Source organism: Arabidopsis lyrata, assembly GCF_000004255.2.
Source record: "Arabidopsis lyrata subsp. lyrata unplaced genomic scaffold ARALYscaffold_1, whole genome shotgun sequence".
NCBI lineage: Eukaryota > Viridiplantae > Streptophyta > Magnoliopsida > Brassicales > Brassicaceae > Arabidopsis > Arabidopsis lyrata.
In genome coordinates, this window is record NW_003302555.1 from 4867819 (window position 1) to 4884419 (window position 16601).

Consider the following 16601-nt stretch of genomic DNA (forward strand, 5'->3'; position numbering starts at 1 on the left):
TTATGTGTACTCATCTCCTCCTCCACCGCCTTATGTGTACTCATCTCCTCCCCCACCTCCTTACGTATACTCATCTCCTCCTCCACCATCACCATCTCCTCCACCTCCTTACGTATACTCATCTCCTCCACCACCTTACGTGTACTCATCTCCACCTCCGCCTTACGTATACTCATCTCCGCCACCGCCTGTTGTATACTACGCACCCGAGACACAAAGCCCGCCACCACCATCACCGGTATACTATCCACCAGTAACACAAAGCCCTCCACCACCATCGCCAGTATACTACCCACCGGTGACAAACAGTCCACCACCACAATCACCGGTATACTATCCGCCAGAAACATACAGTCCACCACCACCGTCACCGGTTTACTACCCGTGGGAAGCACCAAGTCCTCCACCACCATCACCAGTTTACTATCCCCCAGTAACACCAAGTCCTCCACCACCATCACCCGTTTACTATCCCCCAGTAACATCAAGCCCTCCACCACCATCACCGGTATATTATCCATCGGAAACACCAAGCCCTCCACCACCGACTGAGTACTACTATTCACCAAGCCAGTCTCCGCCACCAACAAAACCATGTAACGAAGGCCATCCACCACAAGCAACACCAAGTTACGAACCAACTCCTGAATATACATACTCATCATCACCACCACCATCTCCTCCGTCCTACTCTGACTCGTTTGTTCCACCGATTCCAAGTGTCTCATATGATGCATCTCCTCCTCCTCCTCCTCCGTCTTACTACTAGTTTCAAAACCATTGAGTAAAAAATGCATTGCCTTATGATTAACGAGACTACTCACAATTATATTCTTTTGGCTGCGAGACTTTAATTTGTGTGTTTTGTTGATTTAAAGAAAAAAAAGACATTCCAGTTACTTTTTCTTGTAATTTTATTTTTTTTTCTTTTAAACATTTTGTTCTTTTTTCCCCTAACACAGAGCTGCAATTAGCAGCAATGGAGTATATAGTTTCAGTTTATTTGTTATTAAAACGTTCTGTATAAATAATAAAAATAATAAATATTCACTCATTTCACAAAATCGTTTTATCTCAAATTAAATTACATATTTGAAAAACTGTAAAGATCATGACGTCAACTTCTCAGTCATCATCTCAAAAACGGCATCTTAAGAAAAAAAATCTATACCTACCACTTCGAACTAACTCTTCTCTATCGCAACTAGAAATTGGGGATTAGCTTGGGAAACTTCGCCGGAGATTCATACGTCGTCGTTTTTGGTCCCTTTATCTCGTCCGTCCATGGCGTTGCTGAAGTCCTTTATCGATGTTGGCTCAGACTCACACTTCCCTATCCAGAATCTCCCTTATGGTGTCTTCAAACCGGAATCGAACTCAACTCCTCGTCCTGCCGTCGCTATCGGCGATTTGGTTCTGGACCTCTCCGCTATCTCCCAAGCTGGACTTTTCGATGGTCCGATCCTTAAGGACGCCGATTGCTTCCTTCAGGTTCGTTTTCTCCATTCCTTTAACGTTGCCAAGGATGATTTCAAACATTGCTTGTTGAATGTGATATTTTCTCGAGTTTGCTCCATGGTTAAGTTGGTTAGTTGCTCTGGATTGCGTCACCGACCAGATAATCAGCCTAATTGATAATTTTCTGAATAAATCACATCCTGTTTAGCTCGGAAAATTCCACTGTTCTAATCGATTGCTCGTTGCTTCAATTGATTATTTGGTACAGTTTTGAGTTTTCTGTTCACGATTTTGAACTTTCGCAGCTATAATTGTTGCTTTATGATCTGATGGTATAGTGTATTGCTTACACTTAGTGATTAGGAAAATGAGGTTGTGTTTATATTCTGGTGTGTTTCTTTTGATGTGAATGTGTTTAGTTTCTGTGCTCTGTTTACAGCCTAATTTGAATAAGTTCTTGGCTATGGGACGGCCTGCGTGGAAGGAAGCGCGTTCTACGCTTCAAAGAATATTGTCATGTATGTTCAGTTTGATCCTTTTGATTTATTTGGATTTTTATGGAGTTTTGTTATTTGGCTTCAAGGTTTTGGTTTTGGTATGTTTTGATGCAGCTAATGAACCTATCTTGCGAGACAATGATGTTTTGAGGAGAAAGTCATTCTATGAGATGGTTAGTAGTGTGAAAAAACTTGTTCCTCAAACAGACTAGAGAAATTTGTTTGAATATCTGTTACTTTATCGTTGTTTGGTGCAAATCTGCAGAGTAAAGTGGAAATGATTGTTCCTATGGTCATTGGGGACTATACAGACTTCTTTGCATCTATGCATCACGCGAAGAACTGTGGGCTTATGTTTCGTGGGCCTGAGAATGCGATAAACCCAAATTGGTGCGTTTATGTTACTTTTGAGCTGAGAGTTTCTTCATGAAAAATGGTCAAGTCGAAAGGATGACTCTGCAAGTTTTTACACGACATTACCATATTTTTCAGGTTTCGTCTTCCCATTGCATATCATGGACGGGCATCATCTATTGTCATCTCTGGGACCGACATTATTCGACCAAGGTTAGGAAATTGTGTTTTATATAATCTGTTTTTTGGTTGTTATACTGAGAATGGTTGTTAAGAATTCACTTGTCATATTTGAAGTCATGCATCATGTAAGGTTTTATGCTTTTGACAAGATACATAGTTGTTCTTAATTTGTCAGAGATTCTATAAGATATTCTTACATTGAAACCAATATTGGAGGATAGTAAAATTTCATGTAAACAAATTAATAATGAAATGTTAGTTCCAGTTTTATCTTTGGTCATTTTGCTTTCTTCCAGAGGTCAGGGCCATCCACAAGGAAACTCTGAACCATATTTTGGTCCTTCGAAGAAACTTGATTTTGAGCTTGAGATGGTAAGCATCCGATGCCTCAGTTATGTGGATTTTTTTAGAATGATTCGGTTGATGCTATTTGGTGTTACTTAAGAATAACACCACTGACAACCCTCTCTTTTATCACATGATACTCAGGCTGCTGTGGTTGGTCCAGGAAATGAATTGGGAAAGCCTATTGACGTGAATAATGCAGCCGATCATATATTTGGTCTAGTACTGATGAATGACTGGAGTGGTACTCACTTAACTATAGTTTTCTTTGAGTCATCTTTAACCTGACCGGGCATGACTTGTTTTTTGAATTGTTTGTTGCTACAGCTAGGGATATTCAGGCGTGGGAGTATGTACCTCTTGGTCCTTTCCTGGGGAAGAGTTTTGGTGAGAAATTACTATTCAAGCTTGATATTTGGCTTCAAAACTTCGATTTCATTTTTCCTCGAGTTGGAGTTTATGGGCAAAAAACTTCAGTGAATGTTGTTCTGTTGTGTTTTAGGGACTACGGTATCCCCTTGGATTGTTACCTTGGATGCGCTTGAGCCTTTCGGTTGTCAAGCTCCCAAGCAGGTTGGTACTTAGGCGTCACATTCTTTTTGTGTCACGCAATCATTGATTCTCTCATGATCTAACTTATTCTTGTTGCAGGATCCACCTCCATTGCCATATTTGGCTGAGAAAGAATCTGTAAATTATGATATCTCCTTGGAGGTAGCATTCGGTATTGGAGTTGATTTTTTCGCTATCAACTACAGCTTATGGTGGATTAAACTGAAAGAAACATCATGTTTTTACCTCTTATAGGTTCAACTTAAACCTTCTGGGAAAGATGATTCTTGTGTAATAACAAAGAGCAACTTCCAAAACTTGTGAGTTCCTTCATATTCTCTTACCCAATTCCTTCATATAATTAACCAGTTTGATTCAAACTCCTTAAAACTTCTTGTGACAGATATTGGACCATAACGCAGCAGTTAGCACACCATACCGTGAACGGTTGCAATTTGAGGCCTGGTGATCTCCTTGGCACCGGAACCATAAGCGGACCGGTAAACTCTTTTCTAACTGGTTCTCTCATGTACTTTATCACGCAATGGCTACACAATAACGCGCAAGCTCTTTGTTTCTTGGTTCTAAACGCAGGAGCCAGATTCATATGGGTGCCTTCTTGAGTTGACTTGGAATGGACAGAAACCTCTATCACTCAACGGAACAACTCAGACGTTTCTCCAAGACGGAGACCAAGTCACCTTCTCAGGTGTATGCAAGGTATCAGCTAATTAAAACAGTTTCTCTGCTTGGTTTTATTGCTTCATGTCCCAACAATTCCAAATGATTATGAATTTTGTTGTATGACATTTTGGTTTACGCTTGTTAATCAAGTTACGGCTATGATTAATCCTGTGTAGGGAGATGGTTACAGTGTCGGGTTTGGAACATGCACAGGGAAAATTGTTCCTTCGCCGCCTTGATCAGCTCTCGCCGGTAACGTACCTTTATCACATTGACAAATTTTTTCCCTATAACCCTGAATTGGTTTGCCCAAAAAATTGATAACTAATTGAAGTTTCACTTTATCTGCAGGAGATTTCTATAATCACGATTATCATGATTAAGCACTTGTGGTATGGATATGATTAAGTAGATAACCCCATCGGATTCATAATAAAAACATCTCGATATTGGCGTAATATGTTATTGAATCTTTTATAAAGAAAGACAACGGAATATTAATAACTTTCAATATGAAAGCGATATTCATCGAGTGGTAATGGGTCCATTAGTAACGGTCGGTCGCTAATACACACAATGACACAAACTTTCAATAATTGGTCTTTAGAAGTTACTGGTTACTAGTGACTGAGTTATATTCAATATCCACGAGTTATATAAAGAGTCAAAAACGACCACCGTCATAAATATTCTCATCCATATTAAGAAAAAAAAAATGAAAAGTTCAAAAAAATTCTCATCGTCGTCAACAACCACCACCGTTATCCACACTTTCGATAATGACCATATTACCCCTCCAGCAACCAAACAAATCCCGATTGAAACTCCATCTTCGACGACGACGAGAGCCACCGACCAGACTAACGCTGCCGCCGCAGCAGCGAGGATCCAGTCTGGCTATCGTTCTTATAGGATCCGAGGCCTATACAAGAAAATCGCATCCGTCAATCGGGAAGCGAATCGTGTACAGAGCATGATCCAACGGCAAGAAACAGTAGACGCCATTAGAAGCGATGAGAAAGAACGGCTGAGAATGAACGAGACTCTGATGTCTCTGCTTCTGAAACTAGACTCCGTCCCTGGTTTAGATCCGACGATCAGAGAAGCTCGGAGGAAAGTGAGCCGTAAGATCGTAGGGATGCAGGAAATACTCGATTCAATCTCGGAGACTAAAGATGAATTTCAATGGTGGTCTTACAACGATCTCGGAGTCGATGCCGGACAAGGCGGCGGTGCTTGGCCTTTGTATTGGGAAGAAGCGGTGGAGGAAGAGATGTGTAGAGAGAAAGGCGGTGAGGAAATGGAGAGATTCTGTGCTCAGTATTTAGGTTTCAGATGTTTCCAGAGATTTCTCAGAGAATGACGGCGGTTTAATCCGGTGTGTCGCGGTGTACGATAGATCATCTTTTTCTTTTGTTTTTAGTCCGTTTATGTTCCGTTAAATAACGAAAGTTTCCGGGATTATATATCGAACGAAATACGCGCCGTCTTGTGTGTCAAAATATGGTTTAAAGTGAAATTATTTACATTCAAAATCATATGAATACATATTGATCTTTTAGTGTTTAGTTATTCTATAATTTAAAATTACAAAATAAACAGATGTGATCATACTCTAAGAAAATTTGTAAAATTAATTTGAAAAACTCCCTTAAGTGTTTAGTTGCAATAATTTTGTTCATCATATTAACAAATTTTATGTTATGGAGTATATGTTTAATCGAGTTACTAAATACTCCCTCTGTTTTACAATATTAGATGTTTTAGATAAAATCATAAAGTTTAAGAAAGTGATTAATTGTGAGTTTTTTACATTAAAAATACAGTTGAATATCTATTAAAAATAATTTGACCAATTGTATAATTTATTGCAGAATATAAATAGTCAAAAAAACTGTTTAATTTAATGTTTTGCATAGAAACTTAAATTGTTCTTCAAAATATCATATATTGTAAAACGAGAAAAAAAATCTAAAACACCCTATAATATAAAACAGAAGGAGTGCTAATTAGTAAATTCTAGTACAAATTTGAAGGTGTGTGTGAGTTATTGATGGAAAAGAAAAAGAAGAATGAGATATAACTCTTAAACATACGAGTATAACTATGAACTATACGTCGTAGCATTCAACATATACAACACCAAGTTAAACGACAAAGATTCAAAATACATAAATAAACGGACAAAGATCCAACATTTAACACATTATTTTAACATCAAGAGAGCATTAAGTCGATTTGTTCCTAAGCCGCACAGCTACACTTACACCTTGAAACGCAGCGTTTACACTCCAGCAGCGACGGCTTGGCCGCCGTGTCGCATCCACACGTGGTGGTGCACTTCCTCTGTGTCACACCGCCCCAAAGGCAACGAGCCATGCAACGGAGCACCGGCACGCACTTAGGGCAGGCGTATATCATTTGCTCCGCCATGCATGTCTTGCAGCTGTTTTGTGACGGCGGATGCCGACAAACACCACCGGAGCCAGTAGCGGCGGCTCTCGAAACCGATAGCAGGATTATTATGAGGATGATGAGAGAAGAGAAGATGCTTTGAAACTTGTTGTAGGTCTTCTTCATATTGGATTTTGGTTTTGGTTTGGGTTTGGGTTTGTGAGAGAGTTGAAATTTGTATCTTCGAGAATGTTATTGGCTTTATTTATATAGAAAAATTGTCATGTATATACGAAAATATTTCTGGTGATTAGGTTATTATCTAGTGACTTCCACAAGAGTTAAATACGAGATTGATAGTGCAGTACACCAAGATGCATTTAAGTGAGGCATTCATTGTTCTGAAGTGTACAATTTCCTTAAATGCGCTCTTCAATCTTTTTTATTTCCAACGATATGTTAAATATAAATATTTGCGGTAACAAAATCTAAATCTAGCTAGTTTGAAAAATAGAATATAATCCGAAAATAGTAACTTACAGAAAAACAAACAAGCATAGTCTATATCAAGTGAGATGAACAATCATCCAAAAAAAAGTTAGGCGAATAACTATATGAACAAATTTAAATTATGAAAATTTTAAATTGAGAAACAATAATGAATACTATATATATTTTTCTCTTCTTCAAGTCAATTTTGTGATGGATCACAGCCAATTCTTGCGAATGTCGAAGGTGTAGTTGTTCTCCAAGTAGCACTTATCATCGTCATCGACGAACTGAAAAATAGATACAAGATAATATGTAATTGATTTGAATAATAATGCATAAATAGTCTACAGTTAATAAAACTCTAAACAAATTTTTTTGCTAGATGATGCATAGTAATTAAACAAAAAAAAAATGTAACTATTAGATTTTTGGTACCTTAGATTTAACAGAATAGGAGCCTCTAACAAGCAGACCAGAGGGCGCCGTCTCTTCAAACATGACATGATTGTACGGTTCCGCCTGTGGACTAAACGTTCCTAACATCTCCTTCCTACTATACACTGTTCTCCACAAAGTTAAAGAAAAAAAATTAGACAAAGGCTTATGAGTTTACTTATGGAAAACGAATGTGTAAAAGACAAAAATACCCTTGATTCCGGTCTTCCAAACTGTATTGCTGTACCGGAGCCCGGACACAATGTTGTTGGTGACACGGAAAGTAAATATGAGAGTGTACTTAGAGCCTTCTTTGAGAGTGAACCATGGTCCTTTCGAAGTCGGTTTTCCGTTTTCAGGTATAGTTAATACCATGTCTTCTCTATCCGGTGACCTAATTGTTAAGGTCAGTATCTTTACCGCCGGATCCGGAGTTTCTGTATTTACATTTTGTTACTCTATCAAAACATTACATATGTATCTACAGTTTATTTTTTAACAGCACCATTCAATGTGGGCTAGTGAATTCGAGCAAACCAATTACCCTTGTATGGTTTATTAGTCTAATTATATTTTATGTTAATTCACTCTTCTTTTACCCTTAGTATACCTAAACGGCTAAACAGATCACACACGAGGCAATCTAGATATATGGAATTTGGGACGAATTATAATTTGTAATCAATAGAATTCTCTAACCGGATTTATCTGCTATTAAACCATAGATATAAACCGAGTATTGGATTTTGGTTTACCTCCGACCTCCTCAAGATCCACGCTGCCTAGAAGTTGCTCCTTCCATCTCCTCAAGCTTTCATCATCCTAAACAAATTTTTAATAGCAGAAAAAGTGACTATATATTCGTGGAGATATGAAAAGTAAATTCACCATTATTATAACATGTCTGGTCTAAAATAGCCAAAAATTCAATTGGGTTTTAAAATTTTTTTGAAATCATAACAAGAGAGATCAAAACCTTGTCTTTCTCGAGCTGTTCTTTAAGAGCAATCATGGGACCAAGTTCAAGTTTCTTATCTTCTTCTTCTTCATCATCATCTGTCGGACACATAGAGCTATGGCTGTTTTTCCTGCTTAACCCTTGCCCCTTTGGGTCTTCTGAAGACTCTCCAGCTTTCTCCTCATCTTTCAAAACCATCTTTGTTTTTCTGATCTCTACTGTTCTCTGATTTAATTTGGATATATCCTAGTAAAATCTCTACCGTTGGATTTGATTTACTGGAGATGGTTATGCAACTGAGGTCAACGAGGATACAGCAAAAAAATACTTCATGAAACAGAGGGGCAAAAAGAAAAAGAAATGGGGAGGAAAAAGAGAATCTAATTATAGGGTTTGTATTTCGTCAAAAGAATGAGAAGAAAGTAACAAGAAGAGAAATAAAGAGAATTAAAAGACAATGAGAGAGAAATGTTTGAGGAATGTTTAAATCTGGAGTTCGAAGAAAAGGTCATATGTGGTGATCCTTAATTAATTAAGACTTGTAGTCTTCCCGTTCACAGATTTTTTTTCCTTTCTAAAAATAAAATAGTACAAACTATATATGCATGCATGCACATAAATCTGAATAGAAGTATTCACCTCTTGAGTCTGGTCCGAAATTTTTTTTTTTTTTTTTTCTTTGGTTTTAGGAGTTGATCATCTTTCAAGTTTCAATACTCTTCAGCTTAGTAAAACATTGGTCTAAAAATATTGTGCGCAAAAGCCCATAACTTCTTTGGTTAACAACATTATACCATGAGTCCATGACCAGCGAATGTCGTGGCGATGGAGGGCAATTGGTCTAAGAGTCAGTGGTAATAAAGAAAGAGAAGTTTCGTAGGGTTTTAAAGAAAATCCAAGGAGAAAAAAAAAATTCCAAGAGAAAATTTATTGGGCTATTGAGTTAATTAGGCCTCTAGTCCCAAGTCTAAAGTCCAGTCTGTGAAATTTGACCTCCATCCCACTATCTAATTGTTAGAATAATATAGCATCGAAAACAAATTTATTCTATCAAATATGAAATTGAATGCAGCAGTACACATAATTTCATTGATGCTAGCTATGAAAATCGCACTAACCGTCATTAGTTACTTCAATGAAAATTTTATTATGTTTGCACTTTGCAATGACAATTAGGAACGAACTTCATTTTCAATATTAGGGTGGCAACTGTTGTAGTAATGGACTTAACTTCAAAATTTTCTGTAGTTTTTATTTTAAAGTCGTATAAATTAATTTTTACAGCTAATACGATATTTTTCGGAAAAGACCAATGCAATAATTAAAATATAAGAAATTTTGTTACTTCAATTGAGTTGCACCATTTTTTCGAAAAATTCTATGATTGAATTATATGGCGATGTTAATTAGAGTCTTCGATCATGTTCAAGTATACTCCATCCAGAAAAAAATACAGGATTAGAGCCATTTGTTTTGTATTCTCTGATATTTTTTGGGATCAGACCCAACCCAGCTTTGAGTTGTTGTGTCCCGACTTGATCAGATTTTGTAATGATCACCAAATTAATTAATTTTTTTTTTCTTTTTTTATCTTTTCATCAATTTTTTCTCTAATTTCTTAAAAGCTATTTATTCATAATGTAAGATTTTCAGATCCAAATTCGAACCAGTATTAATTATTTAGGATATAGTCTGGATCGATATATAGCAAACCACAATTATTCTGGCGAAATTAAAATCAGCCCAAATCCTTTACTATGAGATTCAGATCCTCCTTCTAAATCAACGGTGTAGAACCAATCGTAGAGAAATTATAATCTAGAGACATAAATCCATCAGTTTGTCCGCGCTTTAGCGTTACACATGTTCAAGACATGGGACGTAGCGTTACACATGTTCAAGACATGGGACGTTTATCATAATTGGGACACGAAAAGTGAATTATTTGCAACTTTTTCTCAGATCTACATCATATATATTAATTAAAGCTATATCGAGGACGAGGAGTAAAGGATATGTATGTATGTATATATATCTAGTTTTTCGATGAAATGTATGGTTTTGATAAACTCTTTTTAAGATTCATAACGGTTTCTTTATTATTATTACTATTAGATTACGATCTGGACGGACGACGTCATTAAGTTGCAATTTATTTATGTGTGACCAAACAAAATTTCGGGAAGTTGGAAATAGAGTGATGGATACATTATTATGTTAAGATTGTCACTAAGTCCCTCGGTGTTGACTTATACCTAAGACCACCATTAACAATGGTATCTTAAAGAGTTTTTAAATAAGAAATGTGGCTTAGCTAAGACCCAAAACTAAGAAAAGTGGCTTAACTAAGACCCAAAACTAAGAGTTCTTAACTTTAATACTTCTAAGAACCATTTTTAAGATACCATTGTTAATCATGCTCTAAGATATATCTACTTCTTTTTTTTTTTTCCCTCTACCTAAATTTCCAGTTTTGTAACATCCATCCCTTACGCATTATTGGTGTTTTAGTTCATTTTCGGACAAAACTATAGGATGAATGGGACCAACTGAATGGGGTCATCTTAGCCGTCCAACCCTTTTTACCGGCTTTTCTGCTGGCCATTCTTTACAGATTGTGATGAGTACGTGGCTTTTATCTTCTTTCTTGCGTAAGAAATCAATACTCCCTCCGTTTCATTTTACTTGTCGTTTTAGAGTTAAAATTTTGTTTCATAATAGATATCGTTTTAGGTTTTCGATGCAAATGTTTGGTGGAAATTCCAGTTTTATCTCTACTGTTTTAATGTTTCGGCCAATGAATTTTTTTATAAAATATATTAATAAAAGGTAAAACAAAAAATTTAATGTTTTTCTTAATTTATGTGAGAAAACCTTAAACGACAACTAAAACGAAACGGAGGTAGTTTTAATCACAATCTGGCAATCTGCTCTATTTATTTCATCAACTAAACGTAAAACCTATATAGAGATTGTTTTTAAGGTTCTAAAACCTAAACATTAGCGATTGGCTTAAAATCTTATTAGAGAAAACATCAATAACATAATTTGGATTTACAATTTTTTAACCAACATCAATATGTTTAGATAAACTAAATAATCTATCTAACTGAAATATAGATTTAGTATAAATGTTAATATATATTATATACCAAGCTAGAGACAATAATGTCAAAATTAATCTAATCATGTATTTTTTTTCAAAATAAAGTACACTAAATATAGGAATATAATGTCAACTTTATTTTTTTAAATAAAATTTGAAAAAAATAAACATTTTTAGTGAAGATAGTAATTTATTTTTCAATTTTCATATAACTATTTTTTATTTTGTTAGGCTTTAGATATCTTTAAATGGCATTATTGACCAATAAACGAAATCTGATGTACGTACTTAAGGGAGGCAGCAGGTCTCTTGGTAAGCCCCTTGGCAATCCTACCTGGCTCACACTCACATGGGCCCACTTTAACTTGTAGCCACGTCATCTTAGTCAAATATGGTACAGATTTAAAATAGAGTAGTACTAAATATGTGAAAAATACCCTTATAATTAAATACGCTAATTAGTCTGATTCCTTTAAGAAGAAAAGCTGAAATTCTATAGTTAAATCTTCTTTTTTTCTTAATGTATAATCTTTTTTTTTGTTCATGGAAAATACTTTTGATTTTTTTTTTTATAAAAAATTGACTCTAATAGTAAAGATTGCATTCTAAATAATTGAAAAAACTGTTTGTTCTCTCTGAGCGACGAAGAAGGCGATTACCCAACAAAAAACCCTTTCGTTAATTTCTTTCTGGCTGGCGTCGCCTCCGGCGTCGGCCATACTTCCTCTTTTTCGTTTGTAGTTTATTTTCTTCAAACATCTTCTTCACTTCAGACTCATGAAAGTGATCTCGATTGATGATGAGAAGAGATGGGTCTCACCGACCCTTCAATACATGAGTCATGTTACGAAGGCAAAGACCTTGAAGATGGACCAGATGCCTCGTCGGTATCGCAACCATCGAAAAACACTCAGTCTTGCTAGATCTGATACTCTCTCTTCCATAATTATGCGATTTTGTTGGTCCCCAATAGCCATCCATCTCTTTTTTAGAGCGTTTTCCCGGCGTTCACTATTGTGTTATTGTCGGCGTTTTGTCTCCGATTGCGTTTCATCTTCTTCTTGTAGCCAAGTAGTCATCATTGGCCCACGAATGAAGTGGTGTTTTCGGCAGTTGTCATTTTCCTCCGCCAAATGGTACGGAGATGTAATTTGGACATTTGATCCTGGTATCATTGGGACTCAGATTGACAGTGAAGGCAAATTGAAGATGTGTTTCATGCAGACACCGTTTCATAGTACCGGGTCGAGGCAGTGCCTAAGGATATGGTGGAGAGAGATAATGTTGTCTTTGTTTTTACGAATATACCTCAACAAATTTTTGACTTGGATATCATCATCGATCAAGGAATGTGGACGGCCATCAATCATTAATTTAAACACGAGCCTTTGGGGATGTCTACATGGAACGAGATTCATAAGATGGTATTCATCATTTCAGCAATTATGGGCATTGGATATAACCAAGATAGATGTCATCTTCTATTGTTGGAGATGTTTTGATGGGAAGCGATGTAACAGATGGATCGCAACTAATGATCGTTTTAAAGTTTATTGGTGTTTCGTCAAAAAAACGATAGCCAAACAAAATGATCTTGTCGGATTAAGGAAGAAGACGAATAAGGAAGATAATAGATTTGATAATCTATTAGCGTGTAAGGCTTACAAAAGAAAGCGGCGTTTAATTCACTTGTTCGATTGTATTTTCTTTTTAAACTTTAATCATTTCTTGGTTGTATGTGTATGTCTAAGAAATTACTATGTAATCTCTGTTTCAATTTAAATAAAGTAAAGCAAGATGTAAAAAAAAAAAGTAAAGATTGCATTCTCTTTCTCAGACAATAATCAATCTCAGATCGCTTGACATGATCAAAATGGTCAAAAGATAATCATTTACACAGTTTCACCATGTTCTTTAATCTTTTCTTTTCGTGACATGTAATTTCCAATGCTAATTAACCGATAATAGTAAAATAAATTACAATGAAAAATGTTAAAATTTGAAAAAATAGTAAATCACTATATTTGTTTATATTTTTAGTAAGTCCAATACCAAAATGATTTAAAGTTGAAACGTAAAGAGCTGAGTGTGACCCTTTAAATTTTAGGGAAATTGTTAAAAATACCCCTTTTGGTGTGCCCTTTTTCAAAAATGCCCATTTTAGATGTCCATTTTCAAAAATGCCCCTTTTTAAATCTGAAATTTTTATAAAGTTTTATTAGGTTTATTAGTTTATAAGGTACTTATGGATTGTAACTACTACTTGAAGACTCGATCCAAGTATTTATAAGGTTTTATAAGGTGTTTTTAAAGGTTTTACAAGTTATTTTAAAGGATTTTTAAGGGTTTTCAAAGGTTTTACAAGATATTTTAAAGGTTTTTAAAGATATTTAAAATGCATTTATAAGGTATTTATAAAGTATTTATAAGATTTTAGATACATTGAAATGTTGTTTGTGTATGTTTTAATAATATTACATACATATTTGGATAAATCTTATATTTTTAAGAGCATTTTTTATAAGGTTTTAAAAAAGGGGTATTTTTGAAAAGTGGCATTGAAAAAGTGGCATTTTTGCAAAAGCCCCTAAATCTTATTCAAGGGTTCTTATTCTCCAAAATATCATTTTCACCAAAATTCAGTCTCTGTCATTATTTTTTTAGTTGACAACGAATTTTATCCTATTTAGTAGGAAGCACAAAATTTTCATCGGAGGATCGTTTCCTATTTCAGAATCGAAAGCTTTACGAATCTTGTTGCGTGGCGTTTCCGGTAAATCTACTTTCAAAAATCGTTGGAAGCTTGCATTTCCATTATAAAAGTTTGATGTCACACATAAATAAAGAAATATAAAATTAATTCTGATAGTTTTTTAGAGAAAAAAAATTAATTTTGCAATTTTAAAATTTTGCATAAGAATCCTTGTATTTTATTTCTAAAAAAATCACGTTTAGAGAAATGGCAACGGCAAATCATATACGTGGGAGATGTGTGGAAGATGTTCGAAGTGAATAATTGAATTAAATTACCTTTGAATAAATAGAATAAAGCCTATATTATGTTTTATATATAGAATAAAAAAATAAAGAATAAAGAATTTAAGAATAAACAGGCATCAACGCAAGTTTAACTGCTGGAATTTCTAAAAGAGTTCAACGTTCAAATGAGAAGTTGTAACGTTCAATTTAATAAGAGTTTCAACGTCAATCACATGAAAGGTTTGTTGTAACGTTCACTGAAGTCACAGATCAGACGGAAGCAAAAAGCTTAATTCTCAAAAAACTTCTATTGTATATCATTTTTTTTAATGTAACATAGAATTTGATTTCCTAGTTTAAAAATGATAAAACTATTTTTTTTAGTTACAACTTGACAAGTAATGGTTAAGTGGTGATGTTCTATATGACTATATCTATGTGGAATGAGGTGTAAAATAGTACAATGTTTTTTATATATAAGCAAAAAAAGATTCTTTCATGTGCAATACTCATCATCATGGTTCTTTAAAGAAATTAATATTTTTATTATATATTTAGTTAAAAAAATATTATTGTAAATCATTTGCTTCTACTATAAATACCCCTCTTGATCAAATATCTTCACTCACCAAAGCATCACATACTCTATTTTTCTCCTCTCCTTATTGTCTATATATTTAGATATCCTCTTTAGCTTTTTCATTTCGAAATGGCCACCGTTGAGGTATTCTCTTAATTGTTTTGTTTTTTTGTCAAATTATAAATCCTATACCTATGATTCATTAGTTGTTAATATTATCCAGATTTGATTAATATCAATATCTTTACCAAGAATATCATTTATCTATGATTCTATCAAGTGAGATGGAACGGCATGCAATTTTTCCGTTTAATAAGTATGTTTTCGCTTGCAGGTTGATCAAGTGACTCCAGTAGCAGTAGAGAACGTTGAGGTACCAACAAAGACAGTGGAGGAGCCAGTGGTGGAGACAGAGGTGACCCAACAACCGGAAGAATCCGTCCCCGCCGTGACAGAACAAGAATCCGAAGCACCAGTTGTAGAAACGAGCGAAGAAGTGGTTGTGGAAGAGGCAGAGAAGAAAGATGAAGAAACCGAGAAGAAAACAGAGGAGGAAGAGGAGAAGACAGAGGTGATCACGGAAACTCCGGCAGTTGAGGAGGAGGAGAAGAAAGCTGAGGAAGTGACAGAAACTCCGGCGGTTGTGGAGGAAGAGAAGAAGACAGAGGCGGTGGAGGAGAAACCGACTGAAGTTGCGGCTGCTGAGGAAGTCGCCGTCGAGAAGACCGAGGAGTAAAGAGGAAGGAAGAAGCTATATATATGACCTCTTTTGGTCTCATATCGTTTTCTGTTTATTTTATTTTATCAACATTTCATAAGTATTTTCTATGTTTGTTGGGTTTGTTATGGTGAAATCAGATGTTTGAATCTTTTAATGGGTGCTACATTGTTTACATGCTTGGTCGTAGCTACAAAGTACAACTTTAAGACCGAGAACATGGAAGATTAAAACCGTTTGCGTTTGAATGCAAAAAATTTACATCCTTTTTTTAAATATACACATTATTCAGTTTTCCATAAAAAAATATACAAATGGAAAACTGAATAATGTGTATATTTTTAAAAAAATATACAGATAGTAGCAGAGAAAGCTTTGGGAAAGGATGAAACTCTTAAACCTGAGTTCGATTCTCTCTGAAAACAAAAACACATTTGTTTGGGAAGTCTGTCAGTTGGACCTTGGTCCAATTGGTTTACCTGGTAGCCAGAAATGCAGGCGGCCTGACTACCCCCTGGTACTTAGTCGAAAGGCATTCCAAACTCGGGATAAGCAGAGTGGTAGCCCGTAAGGGCCTAACCGTTAACACGGTGGACCAGTCCACTATGTAGCACCTCGGTGCGTTCCTACCGAGGCCGACCGGATAGCTGATAGGGTTTATAAAAAAAAAAATAATAAAAAAATAAAAAAAATAAAAAAAATAAAATAATAATAATAATAATAATAATAATAATAATAATAATAATAATAATAATAATAATAATAATAATAATAATTAGAGAAATTGTTAAAAATGCCCCTTTTTCAATACCCCTTTTCAAAAATGCCCCCTTTGAGAGTCCATTTTTAAGTTTGCCCTCTTTTAA

General features: G+C 35.2%; 7 protein-coding genes across 7 annotated transcripts in view; 5 read left to right on the forward strand and 2 right to left on the reverse strand.

Annotated features, from left to right (window-relative positions):
• The window catches only part of LOC9328734 (leucine-rich repeat extensin-like protein 1), a 2831-nt gene extending 1831 nt beyond the window's left edge, over window positions 1-1000 (forward strand). Inside the window, exon 2 of the mRNA XM_021013582.1 lies at window positions 2-1000. Within this exon, the coding sequence (XP_020869241.1) occupies window positions 2-769 (768 nt within the window). The 3' untranslated portion in view covers window positions 770-1000. The remainder of the gene's footprint in view (window position 1) is intronic.
• A 132-nt stretch (window positions 1001-1132) lies between these two features.
• On the forward strand, window positions 1133-4605 carry LOC9325975 (fumarylacetoacetase). The gene is made up of 15 exons (XM_021012185.1): window positions 1133-1491; window positions 1898-1976; window positions 2070-2128; window positions 2221-2345; window positions 2448-2522; window positions 2789-2864; window positions 2982-3081; window positions 3165-3224; window positions 3340-3410; window positions 3489-3551; window positions 3645-3709; window positions 3793-3889; window positions 3984-4109; window positions 4250-4325; window positions 4425-4605. The coding sequence occupies exons 1-14, from the start codon at window positions 1285-1287 to the stop codon at window positions 4310-4312; spliced, it is 1266 nt and encodes a 421-aa protein (XP_020867844.1). The 5' UTR covers window positions 1133-1284; the 3' UTR covers window positions 4313-4325; window positions 4425-4605.
• A 63-nt stretch (window positions 4606-4668) lies between these two features.
• On the forward strand, window positions 4669-5575 carry LOC9325976 (BAG family molecular chaperone regulator 5, mitochondrial). The gene has a single exon (XM_021012186.1). The coding sequence runs from the start codon at window positions 4789-4791 to the stop codon at window positions 5434-5436; it is 648 nt and encodes a 215-aa protein (XP_020867845.1). The 5' UTR covers window positions 4669-4788; the 3' UTR covers window positions 5437-5575.
• Window positions 5576-6146: 571 nt separating this feature from the next.
• LOC9325977 lies at window positions 6147-6756 on the reverse strand. Its single transcript, XM_021010747.1, has one exon. It carries the CDS (start codon window positions 6651-6653, stop codon window positions 6318-6320), a length of 336 nt encoding a protein of 111 aa, XP_020866406.1. The 5' UTR covers window positions 6654-6756; the 3' UTR covers window positions 6147-6317.
• Window positions 6757-6852: 96 nt separating this feature from the next.
• LOC9328735 (rho GDP-dissociation inhibitor 1) lies at window positions 6853-9375 on the reverse strand. Its single transcript, XM_002892627.2, has 5 exons — window positions 8371-9375; window positions 8150-8216; window positions 7607-7831; window positions 7395-7519; window positions 6853-7246 (listed from the first exon to the last, which is right to left on the reverse strand). Exons 1-5 carry the CDS (start codon window positions 8548-8550, stop codon window positions 7175-7177), a joined length of 669 nt encoding a protein of 222 aa, XP_002892673.1. The 5' UTR covers window positions 8551-9375; the 3' UTR covers window positions 6853-7174.
• Window positions 9376-12070: 2695 nt separating this feature from the next.
• LOC110225196 lies at window positions 12071-13241 on the forward strand. Its single transcript, XM_021014258.1, has one exon. It carries the CDS (start codon window positions 12236-12238, stop codon window positions 13238-13240), a length of 1005 nt encoding a protein of 334 aa, XP_020869917.1. The 5' UTR covers window positions 12071-12235; the 3' UTR covers window position 13241.
• A 1782-nt stretch (window positions 13242-15023) lies between these two features.
• On the forward strand, window positions 15024-15910 carry LOC9325978 (KNR4/SMI1 homolog). The gene is made up of 2 exons (XM_002889868.2): window positions 15024-15161; window positions 15352-15910. Exons 1-2 carry the CDS (start codon window positions 15147-15149, stop codon window positions 15751-15753), a joined length of 417 nt encoding a protein of 138 aa, XP_002889914.1. The 5' UTR covers window positions 15024-15146; the 3' UTR covers window positions 15754-15910.
• Window positions 15911-16601: the final 691 nt, after the last annotated feature.

Bases quoted from the DNA above. Each gene is read 5' to 3' on its own strand.
- LOC110225196 (XM_021014258.1), top strand. From the start codon at position 12,236: ATGAAAGTGATCTCGATTGATGATGAGAAGAGATGGGTCTCACCGACC.
- LOC9325976 (XM_021012186.1), top strand. From the start codon at position 4,789: ATGAAAAGTTCAAAAAAATTCTCATCGTCGTCAACAACCACCACCGTT.
- LOC9328735 (XM_002892627.2), bottom strand. From the start codon at position 8,550: ATGGTTTTGAAAGATGAGGAGAAAGCTGGAGAGTCTTCAGAAGACCCA. The intron at 8,217-8,370 runs GTTTTGATCTCT...AAATTTGTTTAG, and splicing joins AACAGCTCGAGAAAGACAAG to GATGATGAAAGCTTGAGGAG. The intron at 7,520-7,606 runs GTATTTTTGTCT...TGTGGAGAACAG, and splicing joins TTGGAAGACCGGAATCAAGG to TGTATAGTAGGAAGGAGATG.
- LOC9325977 (XM_021010747.1), bottom strand. From the start codon at position 6,653: ATGAAGAAGACCTACAACAAGTTTCAAAGCATCTTCTCTTCTCTCATC.
- LOC9325975 (XM_021012185.1), top strand. From the start codon at position 1,285: ATGGCGTTGCTGAAGTCCTTTATCGATGTTGGCTCAGACTCACACTTC. The intron at 2,523-2,788 runs GTTAGGAAATTG...GCTTTCTTCCAG, and splicing joins ACCGACATTATTCGACCAAG to AGGTCAGGGCCATCCACAAG. The intron at 4,110-4,249 runs GTATCAGCTAAT...AATCCTGTGTAG, and splicing joins CCTTCTCAGGTGTATGCAAG to GGAGATGGTTACAGTGTCGG.